This window comes from Ailuropoda melanoleuca, chromosome 1, assembly GCF_002007445.2.
Source record: "Ailuropoda melanoleuca isolate Jingjing chromosome 1, ASM200744v2, whole genome shotgun sequence".
Taxonomy (NCBI): domain Eukaryota; kingdom Metazoa; phylum Chordata; class Mammalia; order Carnivora; family Ursidae; genus Ailuropoda; species Ailuropoda melanoleuca.
Window position 1 is genome coordinate 86,029,578 of NC_048218.1, and position 23,614 is coordinate 86,053,191.

At 38.3% G+C, this 23,614-nt stretch overlaps 1 protein-coding gene across 8 annotated transcripts in view; it reads left to right on the top strand.

Annotated features, from left to right (window-relative positions):
* TBL1XR1 (TBL1X receptor 1) overlaps positions 1 to 7,773 on the top strand; it is a 167,707-nt gene extending 159,934 nt beyond the window's left edge. For all 8 annotated transcript variants that reach the window (XM_034662683.1, XM_034662669.1, XM_034662686.1 and 5 more), the window contains 2 exons: positions 1,968 to 2,069; positions 2,935 to 7,773. In XM_034662683.1, coding sequence (XP_034518574.1) covers positions 1,968 to 2,069; positions 2,935 to 2,961 — 129 coding nt within the window. In that variant the 3' untranslated portion in view covers positions 2,962 to 7,773. The remainder of the gene's footprint in view (positions 1 to 1,967; positions 2,070 to 2,934) is intronic.
* The last annotated feature ends 15,841 nt before the right edge of the window (positions 7,774 to 23,614 follow it).

Consider the following 23,614-nt stretch of genomic DNA (forward strand, 5'->3'; position numbering starts at 1 on the left):
TGAGACTGAATCCATCCCCCTCTCTGAGCTCTCTTACTAGTTTTAATAGTTTAGGTTTCCCCTTGACTTTCCTTTAATCTTTTTGTTGTGATTGAATAGCAGAGACTTTCTAAGTACAATCTATAGATAATCTGCGTGTTGTATACATTTTCAGTCACTTATTTGCTTCACTGTGAAAAAAACGAATTTAAATGAAATTTGGGTATAGAAGTGTAGGATTCTAATGGAGGATACTGGTAGGCTCTTAGGGGCATTTGAACAACTATCCATACTATTTAGATGTATCACTATTGTGTATCAAAAAATATCTTTTTACTTTTTTCTTTTAAGTTTGAAAATAGTAAAATGCATCTAGTGAGCTATTAGTGCGGTCGTTGTCTTTTTGTCATATATAAATACAGTTTTTTCTTTCCTCATTTGGATTATCATCCATATGATATGTTACCTAAGCATTTCAAGGTCAGTTGTTGAAGTCTGGTCTGAACATAAATACACAGATTTGAGCAGTGCTGTTAATCCATTGGTCTTTGTTAATGTTAAAACTCGAGCTTGTAGACCATGCTGTTTTGGTTCAGTTATAGCCTAATTTGAGCTTAGAAATTGGTAAGTGCTTTGGAAAGAAAGTTATTTTTTTTTTTAACCCCAAAGCTTTCTGTCCTGTAGATTTTACTTTCTGTGCATCAACAGATTTCAGATTTTGTTGGTGCCACTCCTTTCTCTTAATTAACCATGGAAATATACTCGAGACCTACTATACTCACACTTTCATTAATCTTTTATATTGTAAGAAACTTTAGGTAGAGGGAAGAAAACGGTTGAACCTTTCTGATGCGATCAGCTGTAGCAGTGCACCTATGGTTTCTGCAATATTAGCAGGATGACTTTGAAGAGGAAAGCAAGGGAAAAGACACTTCTGGCTTAGTAATTAAATTAGGATTGGCTGTCTGAGGAGGTATTTACAAGGTACATGTCTTACTGCCATGTTGTTTTTAGGTAGACCTGCTACGTCTAGTTTGACCTTTTTAGGTTATCGTAAAGCTGAGAGATACTTCTCTGCTTTGTCAGGGCAGAACACCAGAAGCATATTTTTCATTGCTTTCCAATTCCTCACAGCAGAGCCTCTGATCTTTGCCCTGTTTAATGACTGGTTTCCTAGGAGAATATGTTTTTTTTTTACTGAGTTTTAATTATTCAGTGGGTAGCTGAATAATTTTGGTTTCTTTTTTTTTTTTTTTTTAATCTCTTTTAGCTTAGGGGCTTCTCAGTAAATATAGAGTAACTCACAGACTTACATTGGAATTGGAATTGTCTTTACTAGTTTATTGTGCTTTCTCTTTAGGATGTTTTTTGTTTTTGTTTTTTTTGTTTTGTTTTAAAGATTTTATTTATTTATTTGACAGAGATAGAGACAGCCAGCGAGAGAGGGAACACAAGCAGGGGGAATGGGAGAGGGAGAAGCACGCTCCTAGCTGAAGAGCCTTGTGGGGCTCGATCCCATAACACCGGGATCACGCCCTGAGCCGAAGGCAGACGCTTAACGACTGCGCCACCCAGGTGCCCCTAGGATGTTTTATCGAGGAAATTCTGACTTCATTTTATCTCTCTAAATGTTAGCCAGACTCATGCACCCTTCAACAACAACAACAGTTTATTTCAAGTCATACATTGAATGTTTACTCCACTGTTGACTATATCAATGAGGCCACATGGTTGTCAGTACTGAAGAAACAGAGAGAGAGTGTGAGTGTGTGAGAGAGAGATCTGTTGAGTGCAGGCAAGTGTTATTATCATTTTATAGGAGGATCGTCACATTTCTAGTGTTTTGAAACTTGTAATTTATTTTGGAGTCAAAGCTGAATTCCATCTCTGATTGCTAGAAATAATGCCATATAATATTTTACCTCAGTATTTGGAATTATAATAATATATGTTCTCATTTTTAAGAATCTGTTTTTTCATTTTTTTAGACAGGTGCTCTAGTTCACAGCTATAGGGGAACAGGTGGAATTTTTGAAGTTTGCTGGAATGCAGCAGGAGACAAAGTTGGAGCCAGTGCATCAGATGGTTCAGTAAGTATCCTGAAGTGTTTCCAAAGGGTGGGTGGTGTGTAAGCGTAGTAAATAAATGTGGCTTATTGTGGTTGTGACTACAAAAGCCTTCTTTTCAAAATAAGTTTTATGGCATTGATCTTTTTTACTGGAGTTTGTATATTTTTCATGTTTATTTCATTCAAATACTATAAACAAAATATAGGCTGTGTTTGCCAAAAGTGTATCTTCATAACCAAGAAATGGATAGTTATTTTCAATGTAAACCTTCATTAGTGAAATCGAGCATAGAAGAATACCACTCTGAGAGAGATTTGAATTTTTAATTCCTATTTCTACCTTGTCTTCCCTGCAGAAGAGTGTTGGTGGTCCAGGGAAGGGGGAGTAGAGGCAGTTGAGTCCTGCATTGAGGAATGAGTGATACTGAGAGACTTTCAGGATGAGGTTGGCCAACTCTTTATAGCCAAAACTAGTTTTGGCTTCCAAAGCTCTGAAGGCAAAGGGAAAATGGAGGGGGTATTACCCATTAGCTGCTTTCTGAAGCTGTAGCTTAATATAATCTGAGTTCTCTTTTATTTAGGCCCAGAAGATAGGAAATGGTCTATCTTGAGCTTATTTTTTCTGTTTTTTAATTAACGGAGTAGATCTTCAAAATTTTAGCCATGGTTCTTTCTTTGTAGTGTTAGCCCATGGTGATTTCCTCCATCTCTTAGATGATTTGTCTGATTTCTGTTGGTTATGTGCCCAGTGCCATGATTACTGCTGCTTTACCAGTTTCGTGAACTAGGAAGTAAAAATAGATTTCAAACTGTACTATAGAAACGTTAAACTAAAAATGTACAATGAAATTCTTAACACACTGGTTGATTATTTTAATTTCTTACAGGTTTGTGTATTAGACCTTCGGAAATAGCGCTACTAGTTGGAAGCCATGGACCGACTATGAATGTGTACATAGCCAAAATGACTGTCCCTGACCCATGTACTGCTATAGTCCCACTTGAACCATGGCCAGTCCACTACAGCCAAATCTAAAAGAAATATATACATACAGTGTATATAAACAAAATTGCACCCTGAAGATGACAGAATTTTGTCACAGCTTGTGAATTCTGTTCACCAAGTGCTGGAATCTAATCTGCTGTGCCCCTAAAATAGCATTTAGAAGTTTTGGATATGAAAAACAGAAGAGAGAAAGAAATATGCGTTATAAAAGCAGCCCATATGTGTACCAGTTTTTGGATACTAATGACAGCCTTGTTTCTCCCCTTTGAATCAGAAGACACCATGGATTATATTCTTTTTTCCCTTCAGTAGTTGAGCAGTTTGTATGTACAGAGAAAATGGACTTACAAAACTTGCAGCAGTAGTTTGTTCTTGCTTTTAAATTTTGTTTTTGGTTTAGTTTATGGATGCATGAAGTAAGGGAGTGATCAGTTTTCTTGTTTATATTTTTTTCACCTTTTAAACAAAAAATTCTTAAAAATATTTTAATGCATTCTTTTGAAGAGATAGATGTTTGGTACATTTTATGGCTCCCAGAGCATATATTCAATTGGTGCATGTTGTGGAAGGGGGAATTGGAAATTGAATGAAAATATATGACTTTTGGTCATGTCAATCTGTAAGACACATCAGTAAAAGGATATTATGCTCTGTTTTTTTGTTTTGTTTTGTTTTTGTTTTTTGTGGTTTTTTTTTGTTGTTCTTTTTTGGTGATGTGGCTTAAATGCAATGGTTTCTTTTTAGGGACATATTTCTGCCAATTAAAGACTAGAAGGGCACAATTTTTTTTTTTTAAATACCATAGAGAAGATGAATAAAAAAAAAAAATCTTCTGATGTTTTGTAGCCATAACTAAATTATGGTTAAAATGTGCACTATTGTGAAAAGGAGCAAAGTAGGTTTGGGGTTTTTTTTTGTTGTTGTTTGTTTATTTGTTTGTTTTGCTTTGTTTTTTAAGAGATTAAAATGTTTCTGGATAAGGATTAGCTTCTCAAAGTGTCCATCATTCTGTGTAGAAGCTTAAATATGTAATGTAACCAAACTCCAGTATTAAAAATCTCTCATGTTGTTTTTCTTTATACAAAGCAAGATAACGGCATATAACACTGCCATTACACGGCAAAATGTTTGCTACCTTAGTTTAAAAACAATCTTTAAAACAAAAGACTTGCTTCAAGATGTTTTTAAATAGCAGTGATTCAGAATTTAAAAAGGAAAGTGTAATTGCACTAACCTCCCTGCTGCTCTGATTCTGCATTCGTGGTACTCGTGACTACATTTTTTTCAAATACGGATAGATTTAAGCTGCTATTTTTTTTTTCTCCGTAATCACTACTATATCATGTCTTTTACTCTGTTTATAATATCAAGTATTTTCTGAAAGATAATAGGTTTCAGAGCAAACCTCTTGTGTTCATGCAACTAAAAATTAAAATACACAGAATTTGCAAATGATAGCATGGGGCTGTGTTTATATGTGTGACTAACAGGGTTTGTCATGATTAATGTAAGTATCCACAAGTGTCAGTTTTGAAGAGAATAGTTGTCAAATTTATATCGCAAAGATTTTAATTAAGGAATTGCTTATTATTAAGCTTAACAAATTTATAACACTATTTCCGTCACTAATTATTTTGAGGCCTTTACTACTAAAATTTTAACCTATGTTTTAAGTGGAAGTAGAAACCGATTTAACCCAAGTAATGCAGCTTTGATTTTCAGCAGTTGTTGTTTTGCTATTTTTACAAAACAGCATTGATTGAAGCAAGTCTTGGTTTTACTAAGGTAGGATAGCATTTGTTATTGGTAAAGAGAATAAATACACTTAATTTCACAATACATTGTTGTATGTACCCCAGTTATTGTTAGTGGGGACTATGATACTGTAATAATATTTTTAAAAATTTACATCCAGAGAGGCAGTCACTCATGATGGTTTTGTGCCAGCTGTTTTTAGGGTTTTGGATCACATTATAGATATTTAGAACTATTACCCTGTGACTTATGTAGGAAACCTAATATGCTGAGTATCTGGCACTTGAAATCCTGCTTTTATTGCTAGAGGTCCACATCTGTGGTTGACCTCTGTTGTTGTTTAAAAAAAAATAAATAAAAATTTAAAAATCTGTGCAATAATTTTTAAATGTGCTCCCAGGAATAGACACAAATGTTTTGAGTAGATTTAAGCTGCATTTTCCTTTAGTGATGCATCTGTCAATTGCACTGAATTTAAATCCGAAAGTCAGAGGTGATTATTGATAGTACTTTTGTATTTTGATATGGACAATTTATTCATTTGCATACAGTTATTGACTTTTTTCCCCCAGTTGATTAAAAGATAGTCAAGACGTTCTGCAGGCTAGCTGCCCAAGTAGACAGCTACATTTTGACGGTATTGTCACCTTTTCTTTCTTTCTTTCTTTCTTTTTTTTAATCTTTAGCTATTTTACTTAAGCATAATAGCCACAATAGGACATGTAAAAGATGATAAATACAGAGCTTTATTATCCTCAAGTCTTGGGGCTTTTAAGGGTAGCCCTTATGGAAAGGTGTCCGTTCTGTAGGCTTGGGTCCTTTATGAGCGTTCAGTTTATTTTGCTGCTGTTCTCGACATCATCATTGCTGCTGATGTGCCACGATGCTGCTCCAACAGACAGAAGGAAGATTGCCTCCAACTTGAGCAGTAACTCGATTGTAGGAGACCAAGTTTCACGGCCTGCACAATTCTGTATTTGAGATTCTTGGCTCGTTTTTCCTTCCTTTTTTTTCTGAGAACTTATTCCTGAAGATCAACTGATTCCAGTAGATTTTCTGTAGTATTCGTTGTATATCGTTGTATAAGCTACTGTAACAAACTTAAAAGGAAAAACAGAAAGGAAAACTTGAATGACTAGAGTACTCATTGATTAAAGTAGAATGAAGAAAGAGCAGCTGTCACTCTTAAACTTCATAAAGGAATATCTTTCTTTCCCTCCTCCATGTAGGAAATCCCATACGTTCTTCTATTTGTTCCAGTCCCCATTTCTGTCGTTGATCAAGTACCATCATTGACTTTCAAATGACTTTTAGAAGTGGTAACTTTTAATTTCCTACTAGATTTTAGAGTATATTGAATTCTGTTTTAACTAAGAATTCTCTAGGTAAGTATGTTTTAGGATTAAACACCTTTTACAGATACTGAAAGTGCCTCCTTTTGTGGTGTAAAAAACAAATTATGGTGCAAAAAGTAATTATTAGATTGAAATACATGAAGGTTTTTTGCTTTTTGACATATAAAAATGTCAAGAGAAAGGCCAAAGATTTGTACTTTTTCACTTATAAAGCACTCCTTTTTTCCTTAGACTTCTTTCTGTCAAATTAGATTTAATGAGAGAGTACTATTTTTAAGGAGCTATCTGTTTATGTAGAATGATTTTGTTAAGAGTAATGTAAACTATTATTGCATAGAGGCCCGAAGAGGAGTATGCATTTTTGCTATTTAAAGGCATCACAAATGACTGTCCTTATGTGAGCAAAAATGTTAAATTTTAACTAGGTAAGCAGAAAAATAATCTCAAATGCAGTGCTGTTTACTCTTTTCAAAACCGTTTTCATCTTCTTAAGCACATTGTACATTTCTATAGAACCTGCATTTATTCTCACATGTTAAGGGTGGTACTGGCATTTGGTGAATTACTGTTGACTGTTTCCACAGAAATTCTATTTCAGTGGACCAACATTGTGGCATGGCAGCAAATGCCAACATTTTGGGGAATAGCAGCAAATCTACAAGAGACCCTGGTTGGTTTTCTGTTTGTTTGTTTTTGTTTGTTTTTCCTTCTGAATCAGCAGGGATGGAAGGAGGGTAGGGAGGTCACGAATTACTCCTTCCGGTTGTAGCTCTGAAGTGTCACATTCAATATCAATTTTTTTAACATGATTCTAGTTAAATGTAGAAGAGAGAAAAAAGAGTAAGTGTTCACTTTTTTAATACACTGATTTAGAAATTTGATGTCTTATATCAGTAGTTCTCAAGTATTAATAGCATTCTTTATTTCTGCCTTTACGTTGACAGTGTTGAAGCAGGGTGAATAACTAGGGCATCTTTTTTTTTTTTTTTTCCTAGTAAGCTGTTTTACGATGTTTTCTTTGGAGTTTCTGCATAAGTTCAAGAAAACATTCTGCATGTTGTATCTAAGTCCGATGTACTTATCCATCTCATTAAAAGCAAACACAGACTGCGTTTTGTGGCTCTGTGACCCCTAAATACAGAAGCAATTTCCTTCTTTCCTGACTTTGACATTGTAGCTATGATGTTCTCATTTTGATTTTGGCAAATCCTTTGGGTCTAATTCTGTGAGCCTACCTATAGCACTGGATTAAAATGTCTGCATCATTTCTTTAGTTATCCAGTTAACTTTAAAACTGTTGTAAAAGTGTAAACCAGCCCATGACAGTTTTTTGTACGCGTTTAAGAACGTTCTTGTTCAGTTTTCATGATTCTTGTGTAAGGAAGACTGATCCAGATGTTCTCTGCTGTCCTGGACCATGATAATTACACTCACGATGTACTTTGGTTCCACATCACAATGATTTGTCCCCAATGACCCTTTTATCCTTTCTAGGCACATTTTTGTTGTTGTTGTTGTTGTTGCGGTTTCCCTTTGCATTGTATTGCTTTGACAACTGTAATTTGAATCAGATCTGAAAGAGGTCCAGAATAAAATATATTTTGATATTATGTTGGCTGTGTACATATATGAAACCTTTGATATCTATGTAGTTTGTACAGACTATTTACTAGTCAAGTAAAGAGAGAGGAATGCTATTTCTTGTTTACAATTCCTTGTTTACATTTTAATTGCATTTACTCCTCCAATGTTCTATTGTAGAATAAACTTTTTTTGCTCTGAGTTAGCCTTCATGACATATAACATGTCTATTCTCTCCCACACTGCTGTTTAATCAGTTATAACAACAGCCATCGGAACCCAAACCACTGTTTTCCCTAAATGTGTTGTTTTCTAAGATAGATACTTTAAGCCCAGAGATGAAATTACGAATTTTACTATTTTATTACTTCTCACAGGAGATGAGATTTTTTAAATGAAGGGATTATTTACTATTTTTATTAAAGAATAATAGAGCATTTAATCAGCTAAGAAGTAACAATTGCTTTTGAATTATTTTGGAAAATAATGCTGTATTTAAAGGACATCGTTTCACATAAACTGAAAGAGACCTCAGATTCATTTGCTTAGTGTGCAAGTTGAGCCCAAAACCGCGTGTATATATGTCGCTGAAGATTTTAGGGCAGGATTCCCAACTTCCTTAGTGATATTTTTTTCTTCATATAAACCTATTCTAATTCAATAATTTTCTTCCTTAGCTAGTTGCTTATGTTGCTAACAAACCTTACAACCTTTGAAGAATGATACCAGGCACCTTCCGGTTTTAATTAATTCCAGCTCTTAAGAGTTACTTAGAGACTTTTTAAAAGAATCATTGAGCACGTTTTTTGTTTTCTTAAGGAAAAAAAAAAAGCTTATATCCTTCAGGTCTTCTGCCTTTCCCTTTCATTTCCGTAAGCAGAAACTAACACAGGCATCGACTTGTCATGTTTTATTAAATTATAAGTTTTTATAGTTGCTAGAACTGTCTGACAGTCTTTCAAAGGGTTAACTTTTATTGCATGGCATAGATTAATAATATTCTGCATTTTACACTTTCAGAAAGTGTTGGACTACTAAGGATTATAATCCATCTAAACTTCAGGTGAAACCAAATCAGTTTCAGTAGTCATGGAAGGGGTTATTTTTAATTTCATAGTTCTTACACTTTGCAATAGATCACATTTCTCACCTATTATACATAGTAGCAGATGAAAGTTTACTGTTTCCCCAATATATTCATTAGCAAAATGCAGTGGAGGAAAAGACATTTATGGTGCTTTTCTCTGCTGTACCAAAGCTCTCTGTCAACAATGAAATGTTAACCCTATGCTACTTTTTCTGCATGTTTCTTCTTAAATGTCATATCTCAATGCTTATTTGTCCTAACTTGTAATATTTTTGTATTAAATTTTTTAGGAGTTCCTTGTAATTTCTTTATAATTTAAAATACATTAAACACAAAGTGTTTAGTAAAGTACAGAAGACAATTATTAATGTTTCTTGGTGGTTGGGTTTGTATGATCACTTATGCAAACAATTCACATTTTAAGAACTAGGACTAGTGGGATGGAATCTATGCAAAAAAAGTTAATACAATTCTTGTTTTGTTTTGTTTTTTTAAGTTAGTATGTTATACTAATCCAGTGTCAGAGTGGGCTGCTTGAAGAGATACCGCATCACCAGAAATATCAAAAGCATAGTTTGGAGGGCCACTGGCCCAGACTACTAGAGAGGAGTTCAAGCACTGCGGGGATACCTCAAGTAGTCAAACTCTTGCATTAAAAATCCAGTCACACTGAACTCAGCCTGAGACATTTGAAAACATCAGCTGTCAGAATCTCGTACATTCAAATTAAAGGATTTTGAAAAATCTACACATTGTCAGGTCCTCTTCTACATAAGCTCTTATTGACTCAATTTACATACACTACTTGACCAGGTTGATGATCTGATTTTCCAACTTGGGCACTGAGGAGCAGTATACCTCAGCAGAAGATTAGGGGATAGCACATTTAGCAGGGATGTCATCATAAAGGCCTGGAGTCATCAAATAATTCGAATGAAGCTTTATAGCACATAAAAATGTAGCTATGTAGTATGTTTCAAAATATTTCCACTTAAGTGGTTGAAATATTTTAGTGTATGGAAATGGAGATATGAAGTTGTGCAAATGTGGTGTTGAAGGAAACGATGTCTTAGGATAAATCCAGACTAAATTAGAGGTAAGTAAACTTTTTAACAATGTAGCGAGGAGTCCATTAAAACCCTATTTAGCCCTACTCTGAACCTAAGATAGCATAGGGATGTGTGCATTTTTTGTGCTTGTTTGTGTGCCATAGATGATGGGGGTGGGGGCTGGGGAAAGAAGGGGTTATGCCACTGGCATACTGTATGCTTATTATAAAACACATGCTTGTAAGGAAATTGAAAAATAATAAATTCCCATTTCCATGCTCCCAGCTAATTCCTCAGTTGGAAACCACTGTTAATATTTTGTCCTTGCAAAATTTTTAATAAAAAAAAAAGGAAAACATAAATGCAATTATAGTTTTCACTGATTTCAAAAACTTTTTCCCTGACGGGGCGCCTGGGTGGCACAGCGGTTAAGCGTCTGCCTTCGGCTCAGGGCGTGATCCCGGCGTTGTGGGATCGAGCCCCACATCAGGCTCCTCCACTGTGAGCCTGCTTCTTCCTCTCCCACTCCCCCTGCTTGAGTTCCCTCTCTCGCTGGCTGTCTCTGTCTCTGTTGAATAAATAAATAAAATTAAAAAAAAAAAAAAAACTTTTTCCCTGAAATCATCGGAAGTTTTGTCTCGCCAAAGCAGGTCCTTCCCGGTGCTACAGATGTGGAGTGCTGCAGAGCTTCCGTGAGCATGAAGTCCTCTGTCGGCCTCGGCTGGGTCCCAGCTCTGCTGTGTAACTGACCTCAGGAGCTGTTTTCCCCATTTTCCCATCTGTAAAATGTGGTAGCACCTAGCTTACAGATTGCTTATAAAGATGACAATTGGTACCATACCTGAGGCCTTAGAGGACAGTGCCTGGTGGCATCAAGTGCACTGTGTGCTGCCATTGGTTTGATTTGTAATGGTTGCATTGTCTTATACGCCATAATTCAGCACCTGTAATGTAGTTTACTTCTTCAGTGTTTCCTGTTGTAAACAGCAGTGCAGTAAACAAACAACTGTGTATCTGTAAGACAGATCCAACAGTTGATTCTAATGGACCCCATGGGTTAATAGGCACTTACAAAGACTGTAAAATTCACCATCCACCCATTTTCTGCATTAACCAAGTCTTATTTCAAAAGGAGTCACTTGAGAATTGGTACAAGGGAGACTTCTTGGGAAAAGTCATTTGTCTAGTTACTCCGTGTGCATACAGGAACAAGAGAATAATTTAGACCAATAAACAACAGGTGACAGTAGTTAGCAGAATACTAATTTTTTAAGCCTATCCTACTAGTCATTAAGTATTAGAGGTATGACTAAGATTTTGTTAAATATGGAATGTATCTGCTATGGAGCAAAATATATAAATTGAATTATAAATTTCATGGAGCTACCAGAGTATTTAATGGCATCTAATAATATTGCTGGGAGCTAAATTCCTAGTCCATGTGCTAAAACAGCAGACATTCATTTTTTTCTAGGACTTCCTAAAATGCCATTTTTATACATTTTACCTCTTGAGTCTTGGGTCCTTTTTTATTAAGCACATATATATGCTTAAGAAAAAAATATATAAGTGAGAAGAGATAAAGTGCTTCATTTCTCTGCATTTCTTAACCATATGTGTGTGTGTGTATTTTTTAATTGAATATCTAGAGTTTGTCTCAGGAAGTGTGTTTACCACTGGATATACAATAGTGAGCAAGAGAAAAACAGGTTCTGCTCTTGTGAAGTATTAGGGAATTAGGTTGAAGAAGCACCTGAACTTGCTGCTATTCAAGGTAGTGTGTATTGGTTGGTTGGTTTTTTTTTTTTTAAGATTTTATTTATTTATGTGATGGAATGCAAGCAGGGGGACTGACAGGCAGAGAGGGAGAGGGAGGAGCAGGTTTCCTGCTGAGCAAGGGGCCCACCGCGGGGCTGGTTCCCAGGACCCTGGGATCATGACCCCAGCCAAATGCAGATGTTTAACCAACTGAGCCACCCAGGTGCCCCTCGAGGTAGTGTGTTTTTAATGGCAGGGAGTATCTAATAGTTTGGGCTGTTGACCCCTTAGACTAGGAGAGCTTCCCTGGCTGTGTGTCCAGGACACCCAGTATGGCTCTCCCTGTGATCCACTTTGCACCTGTAATCACTTCTTATATGTCACTCATGTAATGATTGCTGTTATAATTTTAAATAGTCTGTATTTTTACCTCCCCTTATTACTTTAAGCATTGTCTCTCCTTACCATGAAAGGCAGAGAAATGAAGCACTTTATCCCTCCTCACTGCAAGAGGTTTGTTAATGATTATCACTTGTTAATGATAGGCATGTTACTTCTGTTAACAAGAACCCATAAATGTTGGAAACTTGTGCCAATCCTGTGTGTATCTCTCAGGCCTCACCCCTGCTAGGTTTCCGAAGGCATTTAGACTAGAAACCGTATATGAATCAAAGTACCTCTTCATTAATAGCTATGCGAGTTACTCCTACAACCAGTTAGCTCTCGAGAGAAGCTGGTTGGGAGTTTGTGGTTTAGGGCTTTGCTACTCAAAGTAAAGCCCAGCGACCTCACCTGGAAACTTGTTAGAAGTCATTTCAGGTTTCACCCAAGGTCCTAATGAACTGGCAGCTGCAATTTAACAGGATCCCCCAGGTAAACTATGCACATGAAATTTTGAGAAGTACTTTTGGGTCCAAGTCAAAAAGGAAGGTTTTGTACCACTTCTCCCTTCCCCACATCTCTCCTGATTTCCTTGTGTAACATATCTTGAGACCCCATAACATAGTTGCTGGTTGTGGTAAGGGTAGAGGAAAGGAGGAGGTCCCCAAAAGCTACTCTGACACAGCGTACTGATTAAGACAATAGTAAACTGCTAGGTTATTAAAGGGTTTTCATAAAACACAGTAATCCTGCCAATCTCACATCACAGTATCTCAGGCTCTGACCAATCAACTTAACTGGATGAGCAAGGCCAAGGTACCCGCTCTCAGTGCCCTTATACTGAAGTGGGGATAACCACTACCTGCCCCAGGTCATAAGAATTCAGGAGATGATGACTTGGGTTTAGTACCATGCCCTGCACATAGTAAGCATGAGAAAAAGTATAACCATTTTTGTTTCCTGGTGTGATGCTGCTAGAGGATGCTAGGATGATATGAGGAGCAGAAGTTCCCATGCCCTCGTGCTGAGATTTACACAGTTTCCATTGTCTTCTTTTACCACAGCCGTTCATGCTCAGTTTTATGGTGCAGTAAGTTCAGGTCTCAGTTTGAGACCAGGGTTCTTCATTGCTGAGTTCTTTATTTGGATCTGTCCTTTAATTGGATAGATTTTATCTTCAACTACGGCCAGCGAGTTCTCTCTTGAACCCACTCACGTGTTCGAGACTGGTGCTCTCTTACACAAACCGAATACTGGATGTATGGTTCTAGCATCACATTTTCTCCTATCTCTACTGATCAGCATTAAAGTGTAAGTCCACACCTTACACTTTAGACGTACCGAATGGGAAAGCGTAAGGAGTGAGGGTCTGCAGTGCTCTCCGGAAGCTTCTGATTCCCACTAAAACTAGAGAACCACTGTGGTGGCATTCCACCATCTCCTAGCAATCCCCGCTGCTGTGCTGAAGGCCAAGGCCAACGTGGTTTTGCCTCCTTACAGGTAACGTTTTTATACCTGGATTTCCATGGATTCTTTGCCCTTGAAACTCGGTAACTTCTCACGATATGCCTTGGTACTAATCACTTCCGAATCTGCCCTAGAACTAGGCAAACCCTAGTAAACACAGTAGCCATACACTCACATTTTCCTTTGCTTCAAAACAAGCTTACTATAATTTTGAATATGTCTCTCATATTTTGTGGAGCCTTGCTACAGGCGCAGCTGAAGTCTGTCAGTATGACTCTCCAGTGGCACCGATCGACACTGTTGTGTGACTTTTCTCCACTAGTTCTCGGTAGGCCCAGGGAACATGGATGTCTCAGGAGGTGGCCAGACTAACAGCATCAAGGAGCACTAAACAGTGCGCATTTGCTGGAGGCTTAGGACTGCCAAGTACTTACAGAACTTGGGGCCCTCTAGTTGGGACATACCTGGGACAGGTGTGGGTAACACTTGTAAGGAAGTTCAGGTTCCCGGTATCTGAGAAGGTGTCCATGAGTCTGGAAGGAACCATCGTGGCCTACCTTAAGGGCTAGGGTAGCTGGAGTAAGTATGCCTGGCATGGAGGCTTCGGGGGAGAGATTAGCAGCTCTGCTACAATGAGAGGACCCGCCGAACAGGTCCTGGAGTTAGGGTCGCTCCGAGTTGTGTACAAGAGGAGGCAGGCTGTGGAATCCAGGTGAAATGGCAGGACACAGCAGGTTCTGGTTAGCAGTTGTGACTTTAAGGGGCTGAGGAGGCCCTGTCTCCTGCATTCAGTCACATTCCTGTCTGGCCATACTTGAAACAAAGGCATGTACCCCCTGTAAGTTTCTGTCTCCCCTCTCCCACATAACCTCCTCTTCCTAGATTGCCTTCTCCCCTTCCTCATTTGTCTAATTCTTGTTTTTAGATTCCATCAAGCCCAGTGCTTCCGGGAAGACCAGCCTCCCACCCACTCACTGCTCACTTCCTTCCCTCTCCCTCTGCCTCCACTCCCAGGGGCTCAGTTGCCCTTCCCCTTACTCAGCGTCCCCTCCACAGCTTTGCTTAGACAGCTGCTTCCTGTGTTGCTGCTTACATTGAGTTCCTGAAAGGCAAAGCCTGGCTACTGTGTTTTTCTCTGCATACCCAGAGCCTAGAAGAGTGCCTGGAAAATAGCAGCTTTTTGGTTAATTTGGGGCGTTAACAAGAATGGGAAGTCACTCCTGGTGAGTACATAGTGAAAAATGAGAGATATACCCGAGTGAAAAAAGCACCACATCCTTCCTGTGGATTCGTGACCTTGAACAAGTTGCTTCACATCTGAACACCAATCGTGTTATCTGTAAGAAACATCCATGTAAGATGTCTTGTTTTCAAGCTGGTTCTAAGGATTAGCAGTCCCATAAATCTTGTAGCACGGTGACTGGCCTAAGTTAGGCTTTTGTACATGGCATGATTATTATTGTTACTATTTTTACTGTTACAAACATGCCAGAAAAAAACATTTGTCTGACAGGATAATTTGTTGAAAATAATCAGTTCTAATTAGATTTATAAAGCACGGCTATTATGGACATGAATGCGGAAGTGGTTTATTGAACAAGCTGTTATTTACAATTGTATTTCGTTAGGATGGAATATCTTACAATATGTCACTGTTTTTTGCATGAAACCCCGTTGGATGATAATGGTGACGTGTGTGTCTGTGTGGTCAGCTCCTTTGTGTTACTTTGTCAGCATTTGTTTATGTCTTGTCCTTAGTCTCTGCTACATTTTTCTTTTTTTGCATCATCAAGAATTGGAAAATGCCCTTTTAAAAGCAACTCTGTGCCAAACATCCATTTTTGTGATCTACTATTTATAGAAAAACATCAGAAAATGCATCAATATTAAGAACTGAGTTTCTAAACACACAGCATTTCACATTTCACTTTCTTTTGGCTTCCATTTCAATTATCTCACTTAGACTTCAATTTTGAAACATTAATCAAGGTCAAAATAGCACTCTGCTTTTGAGTGGTCACTTTGTCTTCCAGGCATAGACCTTTTGTTCTATGTAATTTTTCCCCCTTGTGGTAGTAATACATGCTCATTTTAGAAAAAAATTTAAAGTAAAAAATGCGGTGTGTGTAAATAAAGAGCATATCACAGGTGTAGATTTTATCTAGCTGTGAGCAGTAGTCCTAAGTACTGCTAAATGTAGTCCTTTAAGCCGCTCCAGTGAGGTCTAGGGCATCCTGCCAACGACCGGGGCGTGTAGCATGAATAGGAAAGAGAAAACATACCAAGTCGCTGAGGTTTTGGAGTTGTGACGGTAGCACACTCACCTTCTTCCCCTTCCTCTGACTCACCTGGGCATTCTCTCTTATAGCAGTCTCTGTTAATTACGCAATATTCTAGACACTTTAGTATCCATTTGGAGGCATAAACCAGTAGGGTTTCTCTTAAAGAGGATTATGCTGCCCTTGTCTTTGTGTGATTTGATTTCATTTCAGTTAATATATTAAAACACCTTTTCATGCCATTCTTTTTAAAAACAGCTTTGTTGGGCTCTGACAAAGTACTTATTTAAATTATACAAGCATATGTGGTTTGACCTATGTACACACCTGTGAAACAATTACACTTACAAAACAAACCTACCTGTCACCGTCTCTTGCCCCTCAGAAGTCCCTTGCTCTTCCCTCTTCCTGTCCTGCCCCTACCATTCTTAGTCAATCCCTAATTTGCTTTCTGTCATGAGTCATTGGTTTACATTTTCTAGTATTTTATGAAAATGGAGTCATTATGTGCTCTCTTTAGGGGTGAGGATAGCCTAGCTTCTTCCACTCAGCATAATTATTTTACATCCATGTTTCGTTCTTTTTTATTGCTAAGTAGTATTCTATTGTAGGGATAGACCATAAATTATTTAACCAATAACCTCTTGAACATTTGGGTTGTTTCCACATTTTGACTCTGACTAATAATCTTGCTATGAAGATTCACGTATAAGACTTACTTGTGTAAAAGACGTGCCTTCATTTCCCTTGGGTAAAAACCTAGGAATGCAATGGCTAGGACATACTGTTATGTGTATGTTCATTTTCCTAAGAAACTGCCAAACTGTTTTTTAAATTGGGTGTATTATTTAGTGTTTTAACATTTCAGCTGGCAGCGTGTTAGAGTTCTAGTTGCTCCACAACCTTACGCACTCGGAATGGTCAGCCTTAAAAAAAAAAAGAAATTGTCTTTTGATTAATTTTAAATTTACAGAAGAGTTACAAAGATAGTACAATAAGTCAGCTTCCCCTGGGAGTAGTACATTTGCTACACTTATTAAAACTAAGAAATTAACATTGTCATGATACTTTGGACAAAACTGGAATTTATTCAGATTTCACCAGCTTTTCCACCAATGTCCTTTTTCTATTCCAGGATCCAGCCCAGCATACCATGTTAGATTCAGCCCCAACAGTCTCCTCCAATCTGTGCCACTGTCAATCTCCCTGTTTCCTGTCCTTGCATTTATGCAGAACTCTAGGCAAATCCTTTGTAGAATGCCTCTCAAGCTGGGTTTGTTTGATGTTTTCTCAAGGTCAGAGTGGCATTACAGATTTTGGGGGAGAATACAGCAAAGTTTAAATCTCCTCATAATCACATCATTGCAAGGGATACACAATATCAACCTGATTTATGGGGATATGATTTTGATAATTAGGTAAAGGTAGTGTCTGCCAGTTTTCTCCACTGTCAGGTTACTACTTTTCATTTTTATATTCTATTCATTAGAAGTGAATTAATACACACTCAAGGGGGGAGAGAAATTAAGCCCAGGTGTTAGAGGAAAGAGGATCGAATAATCTACAGACATAGGCCAAAACCACTACAGTAAGTAGTGCCTGTCTGGGAGGATGTTTTGAGGCTGTGCAAATACCCTGCTTCTCTAAGTGTTGTCCTCATTTCCACATTCATCAGTGGATCTTGCCTGCCTCAGTTATTACTGTAGTGTTTTTAACAGTGATTTTCTGTTTTCCCTAATCCCCCTTACTTTTATTGCAAGGAAGACTTGTCCTTTCTCTCACATTTTGTTGTCTGTTTGTTTATTTATTTAATAACTTATTTGTATGAGTGCAAAATGTGGTAATCCCTTAAGACCACCCTCACTTTTGACGTCAGCTGCGAGCTTGGGGGTCCTCAAGACAAACTTCAGGCTCAACAGTTCACTAAAAGGACTTCCGGAATTCAGCAAAGCCATTATACTCACAGTTGTTTATTTTATTTTGTTTTACTCATTTTTTAAAGATTTTATTTATTTGAGAGAATGAGCAAGCGGGGGTAGGGGCCGAGAGGGAGGGAAAGGAACAAGCAGACTCTGTACTGAGTGGGGAGCTGGTTGCAGGGTCCACCCCAGGACCCTGAGATCATGACCTGGGCTGAAATCAAGAGTGGGCCTCTTAATCGACTGGGCCACCCAGGCGCCCCCTCACAGTTGTTTACTACAGCAAATTAAAATTAGCCAAGGAGCAGAGGTGCATAAGACAGGGTCCAGGAGACACCAAGCACAGAATTTCCAGTTATACTCTCCCAATGGAGTCATGCCAACAGCATTTTCTCCTCCCAGCAATGTGTGGCAACATAGGGGACTATTACCAACCAGGGAAATTTGCCCAAACCTTGGTGTCCAGTTGTTATTGGGGCTTGGTCACATATACATAGTTGATTACCCATGTGGTTGACCATAGTTTCCAACCCCTCTGAAGGCTGAGCTGATACTGTGTGTGGGGGTGGGGGGGAGAAAACCCTCCCCTCAACCCTCCCCCCATCACATTGTTAGCACAGATTATCTGGCATGGCCCAAGGCCTTCAGGTAAACAAAAACATTTTTATCAGGCAGGACACCCGAGGGCTTAGAAGTTAACCTCCCAGGAGTTGGTGGCAAAGGCCAATGCTCTCTTCAGGCAACATTAGTCCTTTACTGAGAAATTGGTATCAAATTGTAGATATTTATTTTGTTCTTTAGGTTTAGAATCCAAAGCTATCATTATTTTGTTGCTCACATATTCCTTATTTGGCCATTGTGGGTGTCTTTCAGCTCTGCTTCTGTGCCCTTTCAACATGCCTTATCTTTTTTTTAAAAAAAGCACTTTGCTGCTTTTTTGACACTTAAGATACTCCAGTGTATCCAGTATTTTCCCTGCCCCAGCTATAGAAAAAGCCATTTCTTCAAAGAACTCTGTTTCCTTTTATTGGAGAAAATGGCATTTAGAAAACAAAACCTGGGCTTTCGGTGTGTTCATTGCTACTAGGCCCCTTTACTGGCGAGAGCTCACATACAAATATATGTATGTGTGTTAACCCATGCATGCTTACATCTTTATCTTTATATATATTAAAATAAACATGAGTTCACACTGATGTCTCTGACTCTAATCCAGCACCACTTTGATTTCTTCTAGACTTTCCCCCTTGTCTGTGTGTCACTTCTTTCTTGTAACGCAGCTTTGGTTATCTAGAATTTATTTTACTTATTTGTTCCATCTTAGTATACACGTAAAGCAGTTGCACAATTACTAACCTGTGTTCCTGTGTAAAACGAAATGTATCAACTATAATACAGTGGCTTTTTGTACAGTTCCTTACCCTTAGGGAATCTAGTCCGAGCAGTGTTTCCCAACGTTATTTAGAGCTTCCGGTCCAAGAGGAAGCCCTAGGAAGACCCTGAACTCACTTCCTCCACGGACACACCAAATTTGTATCTATTGATTTTATACCTATTTATACCAAATGTACACCTATTTATAGAGCAATTCCTCCTTAAGAAGAGCAGAGGGCCGACTGAACAGTTCCTGCACCGCAGAAGATGGAGAGAAGGGAAAGGGGCAGGTGCAGCAGAGGCGGTGGGGGGTCATGAGGGGAACCCCACTCCCCCCGCCCCGGGAACGGCCGAGGGGGGCAGGACTGAGGGCCCTGGGGTTCAGAAGAAAAGCCTCCGTTTAAAGGCAACTAGATTATAAAGGAACCAGCGCTAGAAGCCAGCCAAGCTGCGGGGAGGAGGGAGCCAATGGGACTCTGGGCTGGAGGGCTGCGGCAAGCAGGGTTTCCGCTCCCTTCGCCATAACAGTGACAACCAGCCTCAGGATCCGGAGCCGCCCCAACCACCCCCCACCCCTGACACCGGACAAAATTGTAGTGTAAAAGAGCAGGGGAACATAAAAGATCCAGCTCTAGAACTCAACCAAAGCTCGCGAGAGCTGCCAGAACCCTCTTCCGGTTGGAGGGGCCAGCGAGAGAGACGGTTTCTGTTCCATGGCTACTTGGGTAAGTTCCTTCCCCCCACCCCCTACTCCTTCGGTGATGTTATGTCACGCGTTTGTAATATAATGGACTTAATGTCAGCCTGCATTTCATCCTGACATCCTAGTTGAATTATTTTTTAATCTGCATGTAGTAAAACTCACTCTTTGTAGTGTAAAATATATGCGTTTGACAAACGCCTAGTCATTTATATCCCAACCATCAAAATGCCACAGAGAAACAGTTCCCATCCCCCTCAAACTTCCCAGGTACGGCTGCTTTGTAGTCAAATCCTTCCACCCCTTCCACACCACTCACTGATCTGTTTTCTGTTCCTATAGTTTCGCCTTTTCTGGGATGTCATCTAAACGAAATAATAGATGTAGCCTTTGAAGTCTGTCTTCTTTCAACTTTTTTTTTTTTAAAGATTTTATTTATTTTTTTTGACAGAGAGACAGCCAGCGAGAGAGGGAACACAAGCAGGGGGAGTGGGAGAGGAAGAAGCAAGCTCACAGCAGAGGAGCCTGATGTGGGGCTCGATCCCATAACGCCAGGATCACGCCCTGAGCCGAAGGCAGACGCTTAACCGCTGTGCCACCCAGGCGCCCCTCTCTCAATTTTTTAAACACAGTTATGATTCATCCATTTTGTTAGGTGGATCAGTAGTTCGTTCCTTTTTATTGCCAATTACTATCCCATTGTATAGATGTACCATGACTTTTTTATCCATCTGCCTGTTGAAGGACATTTTGATCATTCTCAATTTTTGGCGATTACGAATAAAGCTGCTATAAACACTTCTGTATAGGGTTTTATGTGAACAGAAAGTTTCAGTTCATTTGGGTAAAAGAATAGGAGTGGGAAGAGAGATTGTTTTGCAAGGCAGTTGTACCATTTTTTTGTTACCAGCACAAGTGAATGAGAGTTCTTGTTCCCCATTCATGTGTAATTGTCAGCTTTTTAGAAAAGACGTGTTTATTTATGAGAGCGAGCAAGGGAGAGTGCGGTGGGAAGGAACAGAGGGAGAGGGACTCTCAAGCATACTCCGTGCTGAGCATGAAGCCTGATCTCAGAACTCTGAGATCATGACCTGAGCTGAAACCCAGAGTCAGACACTTACTTCCCTCACTGAGCCACCCCGGGGTCCCAGCTGTCAGGTTTTTTAAAGGCCATTTTAATAACTGTGTAGTGGTATCTCAGTGGTTTAAATTTGCATTCCCCTAATGACTAATGAAGTTGGGTGTCTTTTAATGTGCCTATTTGCCAGCTATATGTCTTCTATGGACAGTGTCCGTTCAAAACTTTTGCTCATTTTTCAACTGAGTTGTTTGTTTCCTTTTTAGGTTTCCTTTTCCTTTAGGTGTTTCCTTTTAGGTGCAATATACATTTACAATGAATTCAAAACTTTTGCTCATTTTTCAGTTGAGTTGTTTGTTTCCTTTTTAGGTGAGTTTTGGTAGTTTTTCATGTTATGGATAGGAGTCTTTTATTAGATACTTTTAAAATTTGAACAGTGTCTTCCTAAAACAGAAGTTTTTAATTTTTATCAAGTCCATTGTATCATTTTTTAAGCAATCATCAATGGGTGTTACATGTGAGAGTGTCATATAGTTGCCATCATACAGTATGTAACCTTTCAGATTGGCTTCTCTCATTTACTAATATGTATTGAAGGTTCCTCTGTGTCTTTTCATGGCTTGATAGCTCATTTCTTTTTAGTGCTGAATAATATTCAATTGTCTATATGTACGACAGTTTATCCATTCTTCTACTGAAAGCCCTCTTGGTTGCTTTCAAGTTTGGGGAATTATTAATAAGCTGCTACAAACATCCACATGCAGGTTTTTATATGGATATACATTTTCAACTCCCTTAGGTAAATACAGAGCTCAATTAAAAGATTGGATGGTAAGAATATGTTTAGTTTTGTAAGAAACTGCCATACTGTCTTCCAAAGTGGCTTTACTCTGTGAGCCTGAGAAGAATATGATTCTGCTACTGGATGAAGTTGTCTATAGATGTCAGTCACATCCAGTTGGTTGATGGTGTTTTGAGTTAAACTCTGTCCTTACTGATTTTGTGCCTGCTACATCTTCTCATCTCTGATAATGGAAGTCTCCAACTATGATAGTGAGTTCATCTACTTCTTGTATTTCTTTTAGTTTTTGCGTCACATGGTTTGATGCTCTATTCTTAGGTACATACTGGGTAAGGATTGTTATGTCTTTTTGGAGAACTGACCCTCTTATTATTTTGTAATGCCTTTCATTATCCCTGATACGCTTCCTTGCTTTGAAGTCTGCTTTGTCTGAAGTTAATATAGCCACTCCTGTTTTCTTTTGATTAAGGTTAGCATGTATAATTCTCTCCGTTTACTTTTCACTTCTATGTGCATATTTAAAGTGGGTTTCTTGCAGACAACATATAATTAGGTCTTATTTTTTGATCCACTCTGACAATCTCCATCTTTGTTCCCCCCAGCTTTATCGAGGTATTATTGACAAAGAAAAAGTATATAATTTTAAGGTGTATATGATGTTTTGATATACATGTACATTGTGAAATGATTACCACAGTTAAGCTAATTAACACATCCATTGCCTCACATAGTTACCTCTTTCTGAGTGTGTGGTGAGAACGCTTGAGATCTACTTTCTTAGCACATTTCAGATGTAGAATATGGTATAATTAATTACAGTCACCATGCTGTGCATTAAGTCTCTGGAACTTATTCATCTTACAACTGAAAGTTTGCTCCCTTGACCAGCATATCCCCTTCCCCCTCCACTCCCCAGTCCTTGGTAAACACCATTCTACTTTATGTTACAATGAGTTCGACTTTCTTTTTTTTTTTTTTAGATTTTACATATAAGTGAGATCATGCAGTATTTGTCTTCCTGTGACTAGCTTATTTGATTTAGCATAATGTCCTCCAGCTTCATCCAAATTTCCTGTCACAAGTGGCAGGATTTCCTTCTTTTTTTAAGGCTGAATAATATTCCTCTGTGTGTGTGTGTGTGTGTGTGTGTGTGTGTGTGTGTATGTAATCCATTTTCTGTATTTGTTCATCTGTCAACACTTCAGTTGTTTCCATATGTTTACCACTATGATAATGCTGTGATGAGCAGCATTGGGAGTACAAATATCTTTTTGAGATAGTGATTTTATTCCCTTTGGATGTATACCCTAAAGTGGAATTGCTAGGTCACATGGTAGTTCTACTTTTAATCTTTTGAGATCCTGCATACTGTTTTCCATAATGGCTATACCAATTTATATTCCCACCAACAGTTACAAGTGTTCTTTGTTCCCCATATCCTTGCCAAAGATTATGTTTTGGCTTTCTGATAATAACTATCTATCCTAACTGGTATGAAGTGATATCTCATTGTGGTTTTGATTTTCATTTCCCTGATTAGTGATGTTGAACATCTTTTCATATACTCGTTGGCCTCTGTATGTCTTTCTTGGAAAATGTCTATTTAAGTCTTTTACCCATTTTTTAATTGTTTTTCTTGGTTTTTTTGTTATCCAGTTATAAGAATTTCTTAAATATTTTGGATATTAATACCTCTTGATTTGCAAATATTTTGCCCCATTCCATAGGTTATCTTTTCATCTTGTTTATTGTTTAATTTGCTGTGTGGAAACTTTTTACTTTGAGTAGTCCCACATATTTATCTTTGTATTTGTTTCTTATGTAAAATCTCTGTCTTTTATGTGGTACATTTGGATCATTAACATTCAAAGTGATTATTGATATAGTTGGATTACTGTCTACCATATTCATCACCATTTTCTATTTGTTGCCCTTGTTTTTTTGTTCCTATTTTTGTCTTCCTCTCCTTTTCTGCT